This window comes from Lichenostomus cassidix, chromosome 12, assembly GCF_008360975.1.
Source record: "Lichenostomus cassidix isolate B80296 chromosome 12, HeHo_3.0, whole genome shotgun sequence".
In the NCBI taxonomy this organism is placed as follows: domain Eukaryota; kingdom Metazoa; phylum Chordata; class Aves; order Passeriformes; family Meliphagidae; genus Lichenostomus; species Lichenostomus cassidix.
The window spans coordinates 18441211-18463530 of record NC_139493.1 but is presented as its reverse complement, the minus strand read 5'-3'; the positions used below and the strand labels follow the sequence as shown (position 1 = coordinate 18463530).

Genomic DNA, 22320 nt, shown 5'->3' with positions numbered 1-22320 from the left:
ACACCTTCCGCTGTCCCAGGCTGCTCCAAGCCCCGTTCAGCCTGGCCTTGGACACTTGCAGGGATCCAGGGGCAGCCATAGCTTCTCTGGGCACCCTGTGCCAGGGCTCCGCAGCCCCACAAGCAAAGAAGCTCCTTCTTTTACCTAGTTAAATTTCCCCTTTTAACCTCCACCAATTCACCCTTGTCCTGGCACTCCAGTTCCTGACGAACAGTCCCTCTGCAGCTCCCTGCACCCCCTTCAGACCCTGGAAGGTGCTGTGGGGTCTCCACACAGCCTTCTCCAGCCTGGCTCCACTGGGGAGGTGCTCCAGTCCTGCTGACATCTTCACAGCCCTCTGGATGTGCTCCAGCAGTTCCATGGCGTTGTGCTGGTGACACCAGAACAGCACACAGTGCTCCGTGGGGGTCTCACAAGGGTCCCCTCCCTCACCCTGCTAGTCACACTCCTTTGGATGCAGCCCAGGATTCCAGCTTTCTGGGCTGTGAGCACACACTGCCAGCTCACGTTGTTTTACAATTACACCAGTCCTCATCAGCTAGTCGAAAACCCAAACTGGGATGACTGGCTTTCAGACAATCATTCAGCGACTCCCAGCAATTTTAGTAAAATAAAATTCTCCTATCCAGAAATTGTACCCCTTCAGAGTTTTATTTCTATAAAATAACCCCTTAGTCTGCCTTCTTGATCTGCAACTACCCTGGACTTTGCCATAACAAGGAGATGCCTCAGTGAAAAATACCAACATGAAACAACTGAAGAATTGATATTTCCCATGTCCCACAGTGTATGAAATCCCCACTTGCTTGTCCGGGCTCATTCGCTTGGGAAAAACTGACCATGAGCAGCAGCACTAATATTCTCACAGAAAGATGACCAGAAGAGATGCTTCTGTTGGAATAATTTTCTCCTTTTGGAACTTACAGCCTGGTTTGTTTCTTGGCTTTTAAATCTTGTTTTCTTTGTGTAATACATTCTTCGACAAAAACACCACTTCTTTTAGTTAACGGTGAAGTCCCAAAGACTTTCAGGTCATTGTAATCAGAGAGGTTCAAATTCTACTGCTGTTTAACTAAGGTAATTGTATGCAGACTCAAATTTGTCCAAACCTACCAGGCTGAGCCACTGTGTGCTGTGTATCTGCACTACCCCAGGACAACCCACACCCTTCACCCTTGCTTCCAAAATTAACAGAAATGTAAACCTGACAGAACTGGGTAATTGTAACACACATGAAGAGACAGTGCCAGTTCAGTTGTCTCCAGTATAGCTGCAGACTGTCTGTCTGGTACTTCTCCCTCTAGGGACAGACATCACAGCCCATTTGTCCCTGCCACAGCACACAGCCTCGGGATGGGAGAGAAAGGAAACCTTTTAGAGTGACAATTCAGAGCCTGACTGCAGCACACTGCCCTTGCTCCTAACTGCAGATTCCACAGGATCTGCTAGAGCTTGAGGACAGCCAGCAGCTCAGAGGCACTCCAGGCAAAGCCCAATCTTCATACCAGATGTTAGGACACCCCTTCTCCAGTCCTGCCTTGTGGTGAACATTGGTCAGCCAAGAGCTCCTGCACACCAGACTTTATTCACTGAGTGAATGGATGTGCAGATACACTGTTTGTCAGCTCCTTTTTCAGCTGTGCAACTTCCCAACTCTTCGCTGACCCTCAGTGAACCAACACAGCACAACCACCCACAGACAGGCCAAGTGCAGATGCCTGAAGTTCTTAGTGCCACTGTGAAGGCTCAGGCACTGCTGGACAGAACTGAGTTCCAAACTCCGAGTTTGGAACTCAAGCACCTCCAGCACCTTCTGTGCCTCCTTTCATGGCTTTTCCACCAAATGCTTTAACTGCACCAGCACAGGTGTAATCAGCCCCCATCCAGACCCCACATCCCACTGCCATGAACATCTGCAGACAGGACTGCACACAACGCATTTACAGCTGGACAATACAGGATGGCGACTCAACATGACAGTACGAAAGAAAAGGCCAAGCTGAACCTCCAACATACCCCTTTTTAATATGTTATTTTGCACTGTGTACAGGAAAACCAAAAATAAACAAAAGGAACTTTAGCCAAACTCCCCTTCCTCCTCCAGCTTTATTGATAGTTTAAAATTACATTTTCTATGTTCTAGGACTTCAATTGCTCTTACCATCTTACTTTAAAAACCGATTACAAGCAAATGAAACTCAGTTGTCTAAGTGATATAGTATACAAAAATAACATCTTGATTTCTGTGAAAATGCATTTATTTGCAACTCCTGAATAGCTCCAAATTGTATATGCTATGAGCACTGATGTCTGGGTTTCAGATTGACTTTGAGATATTTATTCAAAAGCTTCCCATTGCGTTCTGTATCTCCAACATTAACATTCACTGACTGAATTACTGTTACTTTTAGATTTCAGATTTCTCTCTCTCTCTCTCTCTCATGGCCATTAACAGGCATGTGCATCTTGTTTGTTTACTCCCACTCAGCTATATGCTCTAGGTAGGGCCTGATGCAGATATCACTTGGTGTTAACAGCTACTGAGGTCAGACAATCCAAGGCCATTGTAATAAAATAAAAGTTATGAGGAAGTTTAGACACTTCCAGAATTTCTTACCTCCTGCATAGGATCACTTCCCTGTAACCCAGAGAGGGTTTTTGCTGGTCTGACTCAACTCTTCCCACTCATCAATCCCTATTCACCAGTGGCACGGAAAGGGGGTTCTTTAACAAAGCATTATACATAACACCTCTACCAAACTAAACATAAACATTTTTGTAGTTAAATGCAGAAAGTTGATTTTTCCACCCCTTTCCTCCTTTTACACGGCAAGTAAAGCTCACTGGCCTGGGAGTAGCCTCTATCTGCCAACCTTTGGCCAGTGAAGAGGATTCAGAGAAAAATAATACAACCATCAATCAGAAAAAGGAGGGGCGACAAAGGAAAATAATTAGGCTGTAGCTTCAATTGTGCATTCCCGTGCAAGGTGCCCTGACTCGCCGCAGCGGTAGCAGTTGACTTCGCTGGTCTTGCTGCAGTTGATGGCTACATGGCCAGTTTCACCACACCTGCAAAAGCAAAGGAGGTGTCAGAACAGCCACAACACTCGCAGCAGCAATCCTACTCTGCCAACTGTGTTGTCTGCTTCAGCTTCATGCAACACTGGTTCTGCATTCAAGGCTTCTGTTCCTGTGTCCCAGTATTCTTTGATGAGGCAAGTTTGTCTTCAGCAGAGCCATGAATTGCTCCCAAATGATCAACTCACATTAATCACTGTACATGCCAAAATCACTGTACATCAGCTTTGGGGATTTTTGGTGGGTTTTTTTTTGTTTCCAGCTGTACTGGGTTTTGTCTGCTCCCAATGCTGCTGCCTGTAATTTAGCCTTGTTTTGAGAATAATTAATTTTAACTTAAATACACCATGTTCTCTCTCTACTTCCTCCACAGAAGGGAATGTTGGTGGGGGTGAAGAACACTGCTCTCAGGAACGTGCAGTTTCTGGTATATGCCTGCACTCAAAAACCAGACAACACTCTGAAGATGGCATTTGAAACCAATTTAACACCCACTTCTATTCAGTTCCCACAACCAAGGCATCCTAAGTGTGTTCCTGCTGGGGCTGGCTGTGCCAGTCAGCTGGGCTGTACAGCTGGGGTTTGTTAGCTCTGGCAGAAGATACAGGGTTACCCCACTGCTTGTGCTACCGCCAAGTACCTCCTGCTACCTTCTGTAAAAGGACAGGGCCCGTTCTCCTGTACAGCAAAAGTGATTTAACACCTGCATTGGGTGGCCATCTAGAAACACATAATGGAATCTGAACTCCACTTTGCTAATAGAATAGGTGTTTAGGCCTCAATTTTGAACATCAGTGGGTAACTGTTCAAAGAAACTGGCTACTGGTTACAGTTTAAGCTGCATTTCCTAACCAAAAGCAGACACAGAATGCATCTAGCACGAGGTGCATCTTGCAGCTGCCCCCTGTCAGTCCTTACCTATAGCATTTCACTTTGGTGCAGTCTTTTTGAATGTGCCCGAACTCTCCACAAGAATAGCACTTCTGCTCGTCTGCGTGGTCGCAGTCGCGGGCCAGGTGGCCAGGCTTGCCACAGTTGTAGCAGCACTGCTCTCTCTCCCTCTTGGGCTCCTTGCAGTCCTTCGCAATGTGGCCACCTCTACCGCAGTTATAGCAGGCTTCCACAATAAGAAAAACATACCAAACAAGACTATAAAACCTTGGTAGCGAGAGGGACAGCATGCTATGAACAGGGGACATGCACAGCTTGTTCCCAGGGAGCCCCTGTACCCTCCTCTTCAGTCAGAGCTCTGCCTGTGGCACTGAAGAGCTGGAATATTTAGTGATACTTACCATCCTCCTGAAGATCACAGTCCTTGGCAAGATGGCCAGACTCACCGCAGCGGTAACAGATATCCGGCAGAGACGAAGACATGAACTGGAAGCCTGCTTGAAATGGATACGAGAAAAAGAAAAGGCATAAGTTTAAAGTTTAGAATAATTTTAAGAACAACTCACAAGCTGAAATGACAAGTTAGCTTCACTCTCAGAGCCCCTGGCCAAACTCCTAGGCAGGGGTAAATTTCACTGGTTCTTATTACCAATTTGAATCCTCACTTCTCCACTCTGGTCTGCCAGAGCCAGTTTTACATGACACACACAACAGCCAGCTGGAGATCTGCTATCCAAACCAACAGAAAAGTACAGGCACCACTCACCTCTGCCACGGCTCCTCATCCCACGGCCACGGCCCATCCCAGTGGGGCACTCCCGGGCCCAGTGGCCAGTACGGCCACACTTGAAGCACTCGTTGCTGCTCATGGCTGCAGATCACCTGTCTGAGCAAGAGAGACATTTTTAGAGCACCTTCTCCTCCCCCAGCCAAAGGCTACATTAAAAGGAGAGATTTAGAGGTCTCCCAGCTTCCCAGAAAAGGCAATGCAAACCAAACAGGACTTCCAGCTAAGTCAATACTTTCTTGTACTGTAGCTGATCATGACCATTGAAATCACTGCAGAGCATTAAAGTTTGCCTCCACTTTGCTTGGAATAAGGCAGCTTTGAACAGACAAACAGTGTGCTGTGCAACTTTTCCTTTAATTATTCTGTAACCAGCCTTTACTTCGAGAACTTACAACGTGTTCAGGGAGAGGGAAAAAGAGAAGTAAACCCCTTAAACTACTGTAGTACCAGACTTAATGTTGTTCTTTCAGTAAAGCACCTTCTTCCTTATCCCCAAGAATTAAAAGCCAGTTACTTAATCTCTGCAAGTTATCCTCCTGCTGGTTGTTACATTTTCTCTTGAAGCACCTGCCTGGCAGCTACTACCTCTATGGAGTAATAAGGCTTCACTCTGGAAGCTGAGTGTAAGAACAGGCAGTATTAAACCTGAAGCATTCAAAAGGACATTAGCAAAATATTTCAAGATTTTAGGCCTTTAATGACCTAAATACCAGTTAAACTCTGAAAAGCAAAACTACAACAACCTGTAGCTCAGGATGCACATTCCACTCCCAGGTTTACAAGAAATATTTTAAGATGTTAAGACAGCAGATATTTGCCAACTACATAGAAGGCTAACTGGGAAAGTATCCTTAGAATGCTCTGGAAGCATCTGACAGGCAGGTCTGTCTGACAGCACAATCCCTGCTTTGCCCATATTGGGAATGGAGGTCAGCACTGCATGAGCAGAGCCAGCCTGCAGAGCCCACTGAGGATATGGCAGGTTCAACACTGTGCTCACACTGCCATACCTCCCTTGAGCTGCAGGGCACTCACACAACACTTCCAGAACCAGGCAGAAAAGGAAGTTACACATTTAAACTGGAGTCTTTTTTAAAGTCTGCTTGAAGGCAAGTTTGAAGTACACTGGTCTAAAAATTTGCATGTCAAACTTTGTTTTGTTGAAGTCTCCTGAAGTTTAAATACCTCACATATTCTCTCCCAATTCATTCTTAACCCAAAAGAAGTAGAATCATTATCTGGCATGTCTGGCAGTTTACCTGATCCCCCTGCAAGGTAATCTTTCTGTAGCCCTAGTTTATTCACGTTACAGATTACTTTCCCTCCTCCCAGACTCTTCAGCATCCCAGATTACAGGAATATCCCAGGAGTCTTGAAGAAAACCACTACAGGAGCAGCAGAACAACACATGACCTCAAGAAGGAACCAGAATTAGCATCCTGACATTTAGCTCCTAAATACAGTGTGTATCTAAACATGAATTGTTATTTAGCTATTTCTGAAGTACCCCAACGTTTCACAAATTTACTGTGGCTTTTTGTTCACTCCTCCCTCAAAACAGTTCCTCTCTCTGATGGTCCTCTGCACGTAGCGATTATTCCAAATACAGTAGAGGGCCGAGAATTTAAAATACAAGAGATAACCTACTGAAGTACGTATCTCTAATCCCCTGTCTAACTTCCAGCTGGACCAGATGATGGCATTAACCTTTAAACTGAAGTTCTGGAGTGAAGGGCTGCAGGAAGATCTGAAACACATCTCAAAGTTAAAAGAACTGGTTGTTGGAGCACTTAAAGAGATTCACTTCATTTCACACATAACTAACTCAGTCCTCTCTGCTTCATCTCAATGCTCAAGATTTCCAACTGTCTTCTGAGGACACCCAGGGCTGAGCACTGCCTGCTCTGCTGGCAGCAGCTGGCACTCACTGTGCCATTGTTTATGCCTGTTTTCATAGCAACAGTGTTGACACTGCAGAACAGGAAAAACACAGGCAAAGCCAACTGCAGGAGCTGGGTTCAGGCACAATAATTGATGCTGCTTTTAATTTGCAAGAGGGCTAACATGGGGGTCTCTGAATTATACAGATATTCTTCATTACAATTCTTTAAACAGTTCTCACATTAAAGCATTATCGAATGGCAATGTAAGATCTGTTAGAAAAACAGTATGGCACCAGCTGTAACAGAACTGCAGCACATCTGAACAGACTTCATTCCCAGCCATGAACGTGAGACTCCAGCACGACGTGACAGGACTGAGTCCTGCTGGCAGTGACCCACATGAAGCACCCACAGAACCAGTCAGGTTAATACATGGTAGAAGACAAATGTCTGACAGGTGAGCCAGACCTGCTTTAGATACACACTGGGGGAGTTTTTATGCCAAGATTAATGGCAGCATACAGCTAGTCTGTCCTTCTGCCAGTCTGGGTCAGGACCTGCAAGATGGACAAAAGCTCACTACTCACTGCCCCAAAGAAATCTCAGAAGTTTTAAATCAGATTCAGTTTTCCTTTTTAACTGCCCCTTCAAAAGAACAACCTCAAGTTTCTCTTTCTCTGCTATACAGCAAATTGGCAAAGATTATACAAATCGAACTAGAAATCTAAACACAAACAGTCTCTGTGCAAAGAGTTTTCAAGACTGAGTTTCATTTAAAAAACTCTATCTTCAGAGGCCCCTTTTTCCTCTTGAGCTCAAGAGTAGTGGAAGGTTACAGCTGCCATGTAAGTGTGACTACTTGCTGCTCCATCCTCAGGATACCTTTAACACAATCAAAACCGTTTGCCTGAAGTTTCTCTTCACCAGTGTGTTTCCATGTTAAACTTCTGCATCCTTCCTGTAAAGGAGCTGCAACTGCAAACACGTTCACCAGAGAGAGCTGGCTGCAGCTGACACTGGTTTGACTTGCCTGCAGCCTAAGAAGCCTTACATGGGACAGAATTCCCCAGCAGTGCGAACTGTAAGGATTCAGTTTTCAGAGAAAGCCAACAGCCACCTTTAAGGAGCAACATCCAGAAAAGGCTGGTTCAGAAGGCAAGTCCTTAAATGGCGAGCCTTCAAGCACTTTGGACACCATTAGAGTTTTCAGTTACTTCCAAGAGAAAAAAATGAGTACAGTAAAAACCACCCAAGTTCAAACACTTCTCTATTAGTCAATACTCCTCCATTTTGTGATCACAGGCAAGTTTCCAGCAGCTCCTTTTATCTATCAAGGCCACCTTAAGTAAGCCTCCTGCAAGAAAGCTACCTAAGTCTTCTTGGAAAGTTTTCAGTCACAGCTATCACTGTTTTCCGCAGCTCAGATGTGTTACACAAAGCAGCCTGTCCTGTCTGTCCATGTGTCATCGTCCCCTCCCTCCCTACATACCAGAACTAGATTTTTACCTCACCGAGGCAGGAAAAGTAGGAATGGAAAACAAATTACAACTACATTACTGAGACAACTAGCATTTCTGAGACAGGTCAAATTCTGCAAGATACAGCAAGGCACTGCCTCCTGGATTAGCTCCCAAAGCTTGGCCAGAAACACAAGTCTAGTTTTACTTTCTCACCCCAAACCTTACCTTTCTGGAAAAGGGAGAACATAGTTATTTACCTAAAAACTCCTTCTACAGAGCTCTGTAAGTGCAATTGGAAGGTGAAACATTATTAAAAACGAATGTTAGACCTTGTTCTGTGTGATGGCCCCACTATTAAATAGCAGGGACTGATGACAAAGATTCCTGTGCCACCACAGCACTTTCCTAGGTCAGATCTGAAGCTTTTGAGTGCAGCTTGAGCATGAAATTTCAAAGTGATAGTTTCCTTATGTTCTCTTAGTTGTAGGAAACACCTCTGACACAAGAAGTTTCTTGTCTCATACTCTGAAGGAGAAGACTGCCTTTCTGTGGCTTTACAGTTAATACATATTCAAGACTCTTTGAGAAGGAGAGGTGCTATTCATCTCCAGCCTTCGTGCACAAGATTCAGTAATATCCAAGTCTGTTTCAGTAGCCCTTCTAGACCTCATGACGTAAAAAACTGCTACAAAGCTCCACTGTAATGCTCCTTCTTTTATGGCTTTTAGCATAGATGCCCTCCAAGGAAGAAGTTGTTTTAACAAATTTAAATACAACTAACTTGGGCTGCTCATAATAAAAAGAAAGCTGAACATCACCCCTGAGATTATTCAGGATTCTTCTGGATACCAGCAGTTCCTTAGGATTCAACAGCTGAACAGAACAGGGGCAACTCTCTTTACTCTACTTACCAGTGCTTCTTTTGACCTACAAGCAGCCCTTGCAGTCGGTTATCAGCAGGACTTCACTCTTTCAATCAAAGGACAGAGCAGATAAAAGCCACTGCTGGAGCCAGCCCTCGTAAAGCCCTTCAGCAAGGCAGCTCTGTCACAGGAACACGTTGGGAAATCAGCAGGTTCTTCCCAGGCTGCTGTGACCAACCCACAGCACCACACCTGAATTGGACAAGCCAGCCCAGGCCTGAGCATGGTGAAACCCCAACGTGACAGGAAGCACAACTTTGCTGTCCTCTGAAGGACTGAAGAAGCAGAAAGGCCTCCTAACCTTTAAGTCTAGCATTTAGTTTCAAAGGAGAAGTCAAATTATTACTCATTTAATAAAAATTACCATCTATGAGGAGTTTTTATCTCCCAAGCAACAAGTTGCAAGAATTCTTGAACCCAGGACAAATGACTGTCACCAAAGCTACTCCGTATTTTGCAGTTCATTTCTACCTCTATAACCTAAAATCTGCTACAGCAGTTAGTGATGCTCCTGTCTCCCACTTCTGGTCTCACCAGAACAAGATACAAAATTAAGTATTCTGACCAGCAGGGAGCAATACACCAATTCTGAAAGAAACTAGTTTGAAAACTCAAGAAAACCTGCAGAAGTGAAAAGCCAATCCCTACTCCATTTGGGACCCCTCAATACATTTCACAGCCAAGCTGACCCAGGACTGCTGAACATTAACTAAGATTCAAGAGGAGTCAGAAACCAGGACAAAAGGACATCATGACTTTAATTAGACAAGTAATTCTTGGATAGCTCTGCTTACACAAACAAGAAAGAGAACAAAAGTTCACCAAGAAGTGACTCTGTAGCACTTTTTGCCGATCCATACTAGTTAATATGGAGAGGGATAATCCTTATCTATCAAATATGCCCATTTGACCATTTTCCCCTTTAATTTATTATGTCTATCTGTACGAAATTTTAAACTTAGAGTAAACAACATGAGCAACATGTGAGGCTTTAAACAATCAATTCAGCCCAGACTTTAACAAAGTTTAAATGGCAGGTTAAAACTGTAAATCGCAGGATTGTTGCGCAGCCCTGATGAACTCATTTAACCCCTTCACTCTGAGGACAGAGGCAAGATTGCTTCTCTAGGCAAGTCTGCTCTGAAGAAAGAAACACGGACTAGGCAACCCTAATGTTGCGTGGCAATACGATCACACTGAGCGTACAAAGGAAAATCAAACTCACTATTAGGTTTAATAAACCGTCGTGACAATGCTGGTTCCTGAATGAGTAACAGCGGTTACTTGAGAACTACGCCCGACAGGAACTCAAATAAAAGGCCGCCCCACAGCCCGCGATGTGCAGATGGCACAGGCCGTTTTTCCTATCCATTTATAGGTCACATTTGGATTTAGAGCAGGCCACCATCCGTGCCTGTGGTCGGAGCAAACAGTTGCGACACCTCGACCCTCCGGTCTCCGGCAGCGCCTCACACGTGGGGAACCACGTGGTGCGGGCCGCGGCCCCGCCGACGGAGTTCAGCGGGGACTCAAAATTCAATTTAAACGGGAAAAAGAACAATTTAGCGAACAAAAAACTTAATTCCAGTCCGTTCTCCGCAGTCCCAAACTCGCAGGACATTCTTTTCCCCGAGCTCACCGGCTCACAGGCGGGCCGGCCGGGCCGGGCTCCCCCGCCCCACGCCCAGGCGGCCACGTGCAGCGCTGCCCCGGGCCCGCCGCCCCCCACCCCCGGGCACAAGACCGAGTGTGAGCCCCCCCGGGCCGCGCCCGGCCGCGGCGAAGCGGTCCCCCTCATCCAGCGCCCCGGCCTTCCTCCCCCGAGCGGCGCAGGCTCCCTGGGCGCTCCCGGAACCCAGACCTGACTCACCCGCCGCCGCCCGCTGCCCTCTCCGGGCCCGCGGCCCTCACAGCCCTCCCGGCCCTAGCGGCTCCCCCGGCGCGCCACAGGGCCGGAATGGCGCCCGCGCCCGCTCGGCCGCACTTTCCCGCGCGCTAGGCCGGAGTGCGCCAGCGCCATCACCATCCCGCGCGGTACCCTCGCTGCCGCTCCGGGGCCCCGCAGGACCCCCGGCCGCTCATCCACGGTTCCCTCGCGGCCCCCCTGCGGTACCTGCGGTCCGGTTCTCCCGCAGCCGCGGCCCCCGCACGACTCGGCCCCGCTCGCTCGCTCGGCCCCGCCGGTGCTGCTGCCTGCGCCACACGCGGTGTGCACACGGCCCCGCGGCTCACCCCGCCCCGCCGCTGTGCGCACGGCTCGCCGGACCCCGCCTCGGCCAATGGGCGCCAAGCGACGCCGCGAACGGCCAATGGGAGCGGCGGACGGCGACACCCAACCGCGGCGGCCGGAGGGTGGGCGGGGCGCGCCTCCCGCGCGCTGGCCGGGGGCGCTGGCGCGGTTCGCCGTGAGTCAGCGCGCGCTCCTTCCCGCGCCGCGCACGGCGCAGCCCGGCAGAGCGCAGCCCCGGCAGAGCGCAGCCCGGCAGAGCGCAGCCCCGGCAGAGCGCAGCCCCGGCAGAGGCGGCGCGGCCCCGCGCACACCCGAGCGGCCGGCGGGAGCGTCAGAGCCCTCGCCCGCCACTCCCCGCTTGTCGCTGCCCGGCCTGGCCCGCTCCGCGCGGTGACTCCGTGTTGTACCGAGGAGCCGCGCTCAGCCCCACTCTTCTGTTCGGCCCCGCTCTTCTATCCCGTCCACACTCCCGCGCCGAGTCGGGCAGCCCAAAGCCTCTGGGGCGAAAACCCGCACGCCTCAGCGGGACCTGCCCGGGACTCGCCGCCGTCCCGTCCCCTGCTAGCCGGTACTATCTCAGCTTCCGTCCCACTCCTCGCGGCGCCCTGCCCGGACACTTCCAGGTGCCGGTGCTGCGCTCGGCACAACCCACGGTGCGGGGTCGAGCCTGGGATGGCCCTGGGGGTCGGGATGGAGCCGAGGGGAGCCGGCAGGGCAGCATCCCGCTCTCAGCCGGCCCTGGGGGTCGGGATGGAGCCGAGGGGAGCCGGCAGGGCAGCATCCCGCTCTCAGCCGGCCCTGGGGGTCGGGATGGAGCCATGGGGAGCGGGCACGAGAGCATCCCGCCCTCAGCCGGCCCTCAGCCGCCGCCATCTTGGCAGGGCGCGGGCGGCGCGCAGCGCAGCAAATGGAGGACGCGGGCCGTCAGGGCTGCCGGCGCTCCTTCCCGCAGCGCTGAGGGCTCCGCTCGGCGACCCGCCGGGCTGCCGCGGCCACAGCCCCAAGGCTGCAGCGGAAAAAAGTGTTTTGAATCACTGAACAGAATTTGCTCTCAGCCGGTGTGCGTTATGCAAAGCTCAGAAGTAATATTGCTGCTCAGTTTAGCGTTCTGAGGCTGTTTACATAAATCTCCCTTTTGCCCGAGAACTTTGTAAATTAGGGGCCGATTGTTGCCCCAAACGCACTCCTGCGTGGTTAGCGCAACAGGTACCAGCATTACCCACAATTAGTAGTCATCGTTTTTGTTCAAATGTCTTTCCCTTCCTGTTCATCAGGTACAAGAAACCCGCACCTAGCCGCCGGGCTCAGGAATGAAATGTGTGAGGCTGATCGTGGAGACGCTTCGGATTGACCTTTCCTCAAGCTGTAAATCTAATATTATAGCACTGTTAAGTTTCTTTTATTAGACTGTGAGTAACAACCTATGTCTTTTCCTCCCTGTTAAGTGCAGCTCACTTAAGATGGACTTGGGTTTATTTGTGTTTTGTGTGCTGTGTTTGCGTGTCTGTGTGGTGTGGTGTATAATGTGCTGGATTTTCCACAGAAGTAAACGCATCCCGAGTTGTGAAAAGGGGATGAGCCTCTCAGTAAAAGCATCAGCATCACCAGCAGGCTTTGAACTTGTAATAACATTTCCACCAGTAATAGCATTTCTTCCCATTAATTACTTTTTTAATGTCTACTGTCATAGTCCTAGTCCAGCGTAATTTTCATGGCCTTTGGTTGCCTTGGATACATTACAATCCTGTTCACAAGTAGTCCTGCTTTTAGTTTCAATCAATTACTGCTGTGTTCAGGTGATAAAGATAAGAAAAATAGCGTGTGTAGCTAAGGAAGTGCTCAGAGCTTATAAATCATGTTTTTTTTTCACTGCATGAAAAAAACCGAACAACAGATCAATGTCATTCACAAAGGCTGCAGAAACAAAATCATACATCCTTTTTTGTTTTTCATCAAATCTTCTAAAGTACTTTTCTTTTTCATCATCTTCTAAAGTACTAAAACCTGTCTTCTCTCTGAGTCATTGTAACAGGACTTAGGAATTTCAGACCAACAAACCACTAGTAATACAACTTTTCTAACTTTTTCTCATGTTTTGCTAGTTGTACTTCTGAAACTGTTCGTGAGGCCAGGAAACTCCAAGCTTAATCTAGGTGGCACCTGTAGCCTTACTGTCGTAAAAAGTTTTTGTGACTGATACAGCTGATAAATTGCCCTGAGCATATCAAAACTGTTTATCTAAATGAACTTCAAATCATACCTTGGACTCTCCCTTGGTTTAAGTGGAAATAGGGTGCAACTGTGAGTGAAAATGCTTTACTCAGGAAGTGTTACTGCTGGTGACACATCCATTAATCATCCTCTCTAAGTGTACTGCCTCACATTCAGCTCCAGTGTTCTTTTAATATAGGATATTTTTAGCTATGTTTCATTATAATGGAAGAAATTCTCCCCCAGCAGATAGTAAGAGAGTCTTCTAACAGCATTTCATTTGTGTACTTGCCTCAAGAATTAATTTGGCTTGTTGTATCTTCATAAAACTTGCAATTCTTGTTTTGCAGGTTTCTCTTTGATATTTAGGTGAAGGATAGTCTTGCAGTTAGAGAACAAAAGTGAGGAGCATGACATTCATTCCTGGCTCACTTAGTACTTCCTAGAGAAAACAAAGGAGACAGAAAACAAGGTGGAAGTACAAAGTCTTTACATTTCTTCCACAGCAGGAAAATACAGTTTTGTGTCAGTTCCAGTTTCTGCCCCAAATGTCGTAAGCTTCAAGAGGAATTTGTGAATAGCAGTGCTCAGAGGAGCTCCAGTGCAGTTGCAGCTGAAGGTAGTCTGTTGTTTCAGCAATTTATCTTTCCTAATACAGACAGTTCTTAGAAGTGGTGGACGAAGAGCCAAATCATTTTAAGACCAAATAAAATAACAAATCACATTTTGCAGCCCGTGTTGCTGTGTTGTTTTCCTGTGAGTGGTTGGAGCTGTGGGCAGAGAACTGTTCCAGTTGCTGGGTGATTGTCATTGCCTCTCAGCCAGAGATTTCCATTGTTAAAGCAAACCTTACTGCCTCTTGTAGGTGGGATTTTGCAAAACTGAGGCCTACTAAAATAAAGGCTATGGATTGTTATGCTCTAAATAAATGCTATGCATTTATTCAGAAGGGAAGGTGCTTTTGGAGTATGGCTGAGTTGAAAACACCTCATCATCAGCACAGAACAAGTGGTGGCTGTGTCCCATTCCTTCCCCATGCCCAGCCATCCCTTCCCCTGACAGGAGGCCACAGCAGGGCAAGAACACTCCCACCTTTCCAAGGCCTGCCTCTGGATGCTGTGCCCCAGCCTAAGCAGCAAATGGAATTCCAGGGGCCTAAGAGTCTGCAGGCAGCTCTGAGGATTTATTTCTTTGGAAAAGTCACACTCAACCTGCCCTTTGACAGAGGCCTGATAAACCCCCAGTGGAATGAACTGCTATGCTGAGAAAGGAGAGGCTGGCTCTGGTAACCCTGGGCTGTGTAAATGACAGTTAGGGGAGCACCAGTGGTGATCTCAAGAGACCTTTGAAATGTAGAAGGTACATATACCCTGTATTCCCTGGATGATGCAACAGATAGCAGGAAAGATCTGCCTGCTTCTTTTATAAAATATTCATACTTGAATACAAGCTTCATGGATGAATTATTTCATAGGCTTATATATATGTCTATTTTATTTTGAGAGTGTGTCTATGCTAAATTAGCTATATACAGTCTTCTAGGGTAAAATGAGTCTGGTTGAAGAGAAGCAATCATACTGACTGATTCCAGATGCTTAGTCCGTTTTGATTTATTATAATTAGCTGATGAGATTTCCAATAATCACTTATTTAGTGTATATAATAATACAAGAGTGATGAGTTAGCTCATGACTGTTGCACAGACATCCACATTTAGAATCAAGCAAAAAGAACTTCCTTTGCTAACTAAGAACTGCAGCTACACAATCATTCCTCTATTTCTCTAAAGAGATTGAAATCATTTATTCACTAAGTCCTGTGGAATAAAGGGACAAGAATTTACATGGTACAAGAGGGGCCTTCAGGACTCAGTGCCTGGAGCAGCAGATTGGTGTCCCATGGGAATAGGAAGGTAAAACTGCAGATGAAGTCACCATGAGGCCATACCCAACATACCACAGGCTGAGGCATGCTGAGAAAATGTCTCAATAAAATGTCCTCTAAAGCATATTCTTTGTCATGGAAAGAACACACAAACCTCCTTGTGCTGTTCTCTTATTTTTAAAAACAACCTATGGAATAACCTGCTGGGTGCCAGCTGCTCGGCATACTTTAATATTTTACACTGTGTCCACCTTCCAGGTGCCATTTCCTTTAGTCACACCAGCAGTCCAGCACTGAGCCCAATGTTATGCCTGTTAAGCTGCCCACGGTGTTGAAAATCACAGCAGTATTTGATGGTCTGTGTGGCACTGCAAAGACCTGCTGCTGCAGGATGGCTCTGAGACCACACACCCCCCCCCCCCAAAGACTGGAGGATAACCTCCATAACCTGGAGTGCCAGAGGCACTGTGCTGTCATCACAATATAGATTTTTATGTGTACGGTGTTGATGGAGTTCTGGTGGCCCTCTAAAATGGGACATTCGACTAAAGAGGCGGATTGTGTCATTCTGCTGCTTCTATTTTTGAGCAGTGCCCTGGGCTTATCCAGGACAATGTGGAGCCCCGGTCAGAAGGTGCCTGGATTGTCCCCAGAGTGCTGCGGCTCGCTGGGTCTGTTATCAGCTGTCTGCCCTCGGGCATCTGCCGCAGTCAGTCTGCAGCCCAGGCTCCTCCCTCGCTTCAAACGCTTTTCGCACTTCTCCCAGCCTCTTACACAAGTGATTTCAAAATGTGAGTTTTACTGACGAGGAATCACTGACCGAAAACTTCTATGCGGTGTTTATTGCAAATGCAACTTAAAATATTAATTATTAATTGAACATGATTGGACTCTATGAGCCCAGGCTTCCATGATGTTGATGATACCAGTTGAATGCTTGTGCCATTCTGTTTACTCTGACAGGGCATTTCATGAGCTGGCACTCCAGAGGAGGATCAGATCCCACAGCTAAACCTTCCTTTGCTGGACAGTCCTACTGGGCTGTGTCAAATGGATTTTGGAGTCTCCACCTGAGATTCATGACCAGCCCATCTTGTATCAGTGAATGTTTGACATCGAGCGGCTGTACCTGGACACCAAAGGTTGTACTTGTTGAGGGGACATCCCCTCATGGCTATTAGTTAACTCTGGGAAGGGAAAAGATTCTTAGGGAAAAATAGTATGTGAAGAGGGCAGTGGCAGAGCAGAGACACCCAGGTGCTGGAACAGCTGATAATCAGGTTTCCCAGAGGCAGCTGGAAGCAGAGAAAATGGACTGTCCTAGGCTGAGCTGACTGAAGAGAGTACCAAAGCAAAGCTGCCTTGTCCTGTCCCGCTGCCACCGCTCCCAGCAGCAGGTTCCTAACCTAGTTTGGATGTAGCAATCCTCAGCTGGGATCCAACACTGAAATGAGCTCTTTATCTGGACTTGACTAGGCTCCAAGTGATTTCAGTAAGAGGAGGCTGAGTCAGGACTTGGCTATAGGTGGATCAGAGCCTTTGCAGTGTTTATTTATTAAATATATCCCATCTGGTGTCCTGTTTGCAGCCTGCCAAAGCAAAAGGAATTAAAACCTTACCCCCCTCAACATCTCATTACTGAAGTAATGAGTAGAACTTTTTTACCCCTCTACATTATTCTTGGAATAAGCTGTCAAGCAAGCAGTTGAATTGTTGCACCTTACCACTACCTTTGCCAAGAAAGATTTAGCAGCATGATAATTTAATGGAAAATGTTATAGCCACATTCCTTTCAGACATAAATTCTGTGCGGAAAGATAGATATCTAATGGGAAAATTTTTGTGTTCATATTACAGTGATTTATCTGCTTTATTGTTTTTTCCAGTGAGGTGTTTTACCCAAAATAGTGCAGAGGATATAGGAGAATGAGCTAAGTGAGGTTATCCCACCTCAGATTGAAATGTGGGTATAAACCTGACAGCGTCCTTTCAGCTGCATTAAATAATGCATAGAAGTACAAAAATAATTAAGAGAAATGCTCTTTTAAAAGAGATGTTCCCCTAAAGCTGTGCAAAGCCATGTTAGGAAGGAGCAGTGGGAGTAACTCACGGGAAAGGAGAAATTATCTAAGAAATGTAAGCATTACCAACAACAAAAAGATAACTGAATTCCATGGTAATTTCCACCAAGTAACAGATGAAAACAATTGGGCTCTACCAACAGAGATAACAAACAGTTCTGTAGTTCCTAGAATATTTGTATGTGCTAAAAATAAGCATGGCTCACTTTAATTGCATGAGAAGCTACAAGCTGAGGATGAGTAAAAGGTCATAAAAAGGTGCTGGCTTGGAGGTAGAAAAAGCACCAGAGCAAGCATATCACAATTCAAAGTTGTGACAAAGGTGTGTGTGTGAGATACTCTGTTAACAGAGTTGCTTTAATTATGTTATAGGCTCAAAGTTGGAGCAATAATGCAGCTGAGGCAGTTTTAAAGGTTAAAAAAAGCCCAGATACCGTGGGGTTCCCCGGCAGTGCAAACACACTGTATTTAGAATTGTAAACGTGAAAATTCACAGGTAAAAACTCCTGTAAGTTGTCCTGATTTCCACTCTTTTCATGTCAACTCTGTATAAATGAAATAGAAATGAAACAATTTTCTCCTCATTATTGTATCATCAAATGATTTTTCAATGCTAAACTTACAGATCTAATTGTTTAATTCAGGCAAATAGAAAAAATCCTCAGTCTCAATGCAAGCTCTTGATAAATAACAACATCCTAAACACACAAAGCAGCTTTTTCTCCTCAATGCACACAACTGGGTGCTTCTCTTCTCCTCTTGGGATGTTCCTGGGTTGTTTTAAGGGTTTCAGTCCCAGAAATACAAATGGACATTGCAAAACCATACTGAGGTCCTGGGGTTTCACTGGTTTAAGCAAGACTTAAAGGAAGGAAGGATCTTAATTTCCTAGGCTTCTCCTCATTAACATGTGTAAAATTTAACTTAGTGAACAGCTACCAAAGTCTTGAGTTTCAGAAAAGGATTTATTCATGAGCACATATGGCCTGCTATATAAATTCATAGTTCATAATTCATAAAAGGTGTGATCTTCTCTGTATAAAGAAATAATTTTCTTCTGTTTTCCAGCTTTTTGAATTGATTATTTATAAAATCTTTGGGTGCATTCTTAGGGAATCTAGGAATAGCTCTCTCTGGAACATCCACTTAACACTTTCACATAAACTCCTCTCCGGTGTGAGTGCAGGAGGGACTTTCATGGAACATTTGGCCTTTCAGGATACATTTGCCAGAGCACTGTCATCTTTCAGGTCTTTCCTTCTTGTGTCAAATACTCCCAGTTGTACTACTCACTGTGAGCAGTGGCTATTTCTATTCTGTAATGTTGTATGCAGCAGGTTTTGTTTCCCCCAAAGTTTTTAATTCCCAAGTGGACTCTCTGGAGTGGCTGGAAACCCCACTTACATGTTTTGTCTGGCTTTAGAATTACAGAGAGTGCAAAAGCCTTGTCCCAAGTGTTGCATGTGGGGAGTGATCTGTAACTAAACCCCTGCCTGGCTTTTGCAATGCCACAACAGGACAAGGTATCACTGGTCCTTCAGAGAAGAGGCTCATAAAGGAAAAATACTACTATTAACATGACAGGCTTGAGCACTCTTACAGCCCAAACTGGCAGAAGCCAACAATTAAAAGGAAAGATATTCCTTCCTGTGTGTTCTGTGGCTTGACCAAGCTGCATTATAAGGGACACAAGTGAAGAGTCACTGCCCAGCCTGCTCAAGCACAGCCAGGGGAAGAAAATGTGCCCAATTAAAAGAGATATGTGCTTGGAGGAGAGCAGGAACAGGTCTGCTTGAAGCGTGACTTAAATACTTGATGACTTTTTAATAAAAAATAGTAAGTGGCTTTTGAAGGTCTTAAAGACTGATGGAGGAGTCAGAGTTAATCCAAGTTCTCTGGCATATGTGGAAATGCTGTTGAAATTCCTTACCCCACTACCTGAACAATGAGACTTCACACTTTAAAGGCATTTTTTCCCCCAGTGTTTCATGATTATTTGACCAATCTTACACCACCCTGGGTATGGAATCAAAGAACCATAGAATCGTTTATGTTGGAAAAGACCTTCAAGATTGAGTCCAACCATTAACCCAGCACTGCCAAGGCCACCACTGCCCCATGTCCCTAAGTGCCACATCCACAGAAGAAAACAAACATACATTTTCACAGTCTATCAAATTGTTTGTATGGACTTCAGGATTGCAGCCACTGGGCTTTCAAAAACATCCCTAATTCTAGGTTGATGGTACAACATATATTGTATAGGACTGGTTTGGAATTTAAGTAAAGCCTATAAAAGCAGATAGAGTCACCTAAGAGAAGGATGGCATAGTCAATAAAATGGAGTAAAAAGCCTGTCATTGCTCAAAAGTATGGCTTGTTTTTCCTCACTGGCATCCTATTTGCTAATATCATATTATGGTATTTAAATATGCAGTAACTCATCTTAGACTCAAATTATTAATATTATCAGCAGCTTTAACAGGCACACCTCATATTAAAGTCTTCTTTAAAAAATTCTTCCTTTAAGATTCAGGCAGCTGGAAGTCTAGTCATCGTTATATCATAAATAATTGTCTCCAAGGTTAGTCACACTAATGAAAGGAGTCATCTAGAAGGATGTTTTATCCATGGGAGCCTGAAAATGGCACAGTACTGGTATCTAGAAAAAGATAGGGAAAAGGAGGTTGTGTGTGAAATTAGGAGAAAAATCAGCTGTCCCTGAAAACTGAAGAATAAACAAAATTATTTGATTTTTTTTTTCTTTGCAGAAGGAAGGTGTTATTTTCTAGAAATTATTACTTGTTTTTGTCTTCAGTGTATACCAGGATAAAATATTATCTGCTCTGGCCATGGTTATTTTCCTGGAAGCAGCTCTCAGTCAGCTTCAAACTGGGAAAAGTGATAGAAGCAGTAACAAATGGGAAGCACCTCAAGAATGTATTTTCATCTTTGGAGTTGGGAATGACCTTGGGTGTTGGCTGATCCCTCTATTGTTCCCAACATCCGTGCAGTGACTAACGTTGACAGTGCAGCATTCAGAAACAAACACATTCATTAGCCAACTTGATGAGCAGGTTTGTGGGCATGGAGCTCCTGCCTGAGTACTGAAAAGCTCGGGGTGTTTGGTGGGAAACAGAGCCCTGAAGTGCAGGGGCTGTGCTGTGGGGAGGCTGAAATTCCCCCGTGGTGTTCTGCTGGGGTCACTGGTCCTGCTGGCTGAGATCCCCCAGCAGCAGCACGCTGGAGCTGAGGGGCTGTGCTCCCCAAAGGGACATTGCCAGCGGCTCTGCCAAGGTGTTCAGCCTGAAGGAAGAACTTAATCAAACAGCTCATCGCTCCTCACCTGCTGGTCACGGGGATCTCTTCACCTTTTCCGTGTATAAAGGGAAGGGTTGAGCCCATTCCATTAAATTTTCATGTAATGAAATGGAGCCTCCTGGCTCTGGGCCAGTCCATTAGTGCTGGTGAATAGAATCGTTCATTCTTCCTCATAGCTGAGCACTGCTGTAGCTGCAGTGTTGGTGATTGCATGGGAATTCCCAGACAAAATTCATGCAGAAAACGCAGTTATTAGAATACATTAGAACACATACCAAGACTGGGACATGCTAGGGTTAAGTTTGTTTATACAACCTTAATTTAGGAATCTTGTGGGCAGAATTACAGTAGCCTTCAGTGAAATAGTTCAGTGCTGCTTTTTCTCCACCTCCTTGGAGTCAAAATCGGGGTTGCTTGCTAATGGAATGTTTACCTTGTTGGAAAAGCTGGGAAATGCACAATGAGACAGGAGACTACAGGGAAGGGAAAGGACAATTTCATGGCTCAGAGAACTGAACCTTGTCCTGGGTAACTGAATTCTACCATGGCAGTATAGCAGATCTCTGGTATGATGCCACACAGGTCACTGAACTTTTCCCAGGTGGTGACAGTGTGTATGTGCTTCATCTCCAAAGGCTCTGCATGTGAGACCTTCAGGAGTGATTGCAGGCAGGTCCCAGCTCTGCACAGGAGCGCTGAGTTATCAGGAAAGATGTCACAGGAACTTCTTCTGAGCCAAGGGTCATCCTTGGAAATCCTTGAATCAGTTTTATTTGGTTGTCTCAGTGTTAACTAAGTGTGTGTCTCACCAGGCGGGGGGGCCACATTCATCTTAAAAAAATATGAAAATGATTAAAATTTGGGAGAGTCCCAAGCAACCCACCCCAGAACCTTCCAGAGGAAAACTCTGGTAAATAATCCATAGTACTCTGTCAGTCTTTGGACTGCCTCTAGAGATAGGGGAGCCAGTGGGAGAGATGGCAGTGAGGAAAACAGGGAAACTTCTGCCTTTCCAGTTTTAAAGAGGGGGCACTGATACAGCACAGGCTAAACAAGAAGGTTTTAGGGATTGTAACAAACTTCCTACCAGTGTCTCCGTGCTGATCATTCCTTTGAAACAGGGGCTGCTCCAGCAATTGGCATTTCTGCCAATACTCGTCCTAAACACCCTTTAGATGTGTGTCCTGCAGCTACAGGGAATGTTCAGCTCTGCATCTGCTTCACCTACTTCCCCATCCTCCCATTAGATCCAAGTGCCCTGATGTTTCATTCCAAGCAGGCCTTTGAAATTCTGCCCAGCCCAGGAGCTGGAGGGGAGCTGTGCCGAGCCCTGGGCACACTCAGCTCGCAGGGGATGATGACTCCACCCGTGGCACCCCCGGCAGTGCCGGCTGTGCTCCTGCCCTCGGTGCCCCCGCAGTGCCCGGCCACAGCCCCGTGCACTATATAATTAATAAATAAATTTACCTGCTATGCAAACACAGAGGAAAAAAGGGGAAAAACCCAAACCTCCCAAACCAAGTTTGAAGAGCACCAAACCATGAAGTAACCTCATTTTGCTCAGTCAC

The 22320-nt window shown here is 46.3% G+C and overlaps 1 protein-coding gene across 7 annotated transcripts; it reads right to left on the bottom strand.

Moving 5' to 3' along the window:
• Nucleotides 1–2000: 2000 nt before the first annotated feature.
• CNBP (CCHC-type zinc finger nucleic acid binding protein) lies at nt 2001–11293 on the bottom strand. 7 transcript variants are annotated; one of them, XM_085073085.1, is made up of 5 exons: nt 11139–11293; nt 4736–4855; nt 4372–4466; nt 3997–4199; nt 2001–3069 (listed from the first exon to the last, which is right to left on the bottom strand). In XM_085073085.1, exons 2-5 carry the CDS (start codon nt 4836–4838, stop codon nt 2952–2954), a joined length of 519 nt encoding a protein of 172 aa, XP_084929211.1. In that variant the 5' UTR covers nt 4839–4855; nt 11139–11293; the 3' UTR covers nt 2001–2951. The 7 variants fall into 7 exon arrangements, with proteins under 7 accessions (XP_084929211.1, XP_084929214.1, XP_084929217.1 ...); XM_085073088.1 differs by having other exon boundaries at nt 3997–4195; nt 4371–4466; nt 11139–11292; XM_085073091.1 differs by having other exon boundaries at nt 3997–4195; nt 4371–4463; nt 11139–11292.
• Between the last annotated feature and the right edge of the window lie 11027 nt (nt 11294–22320).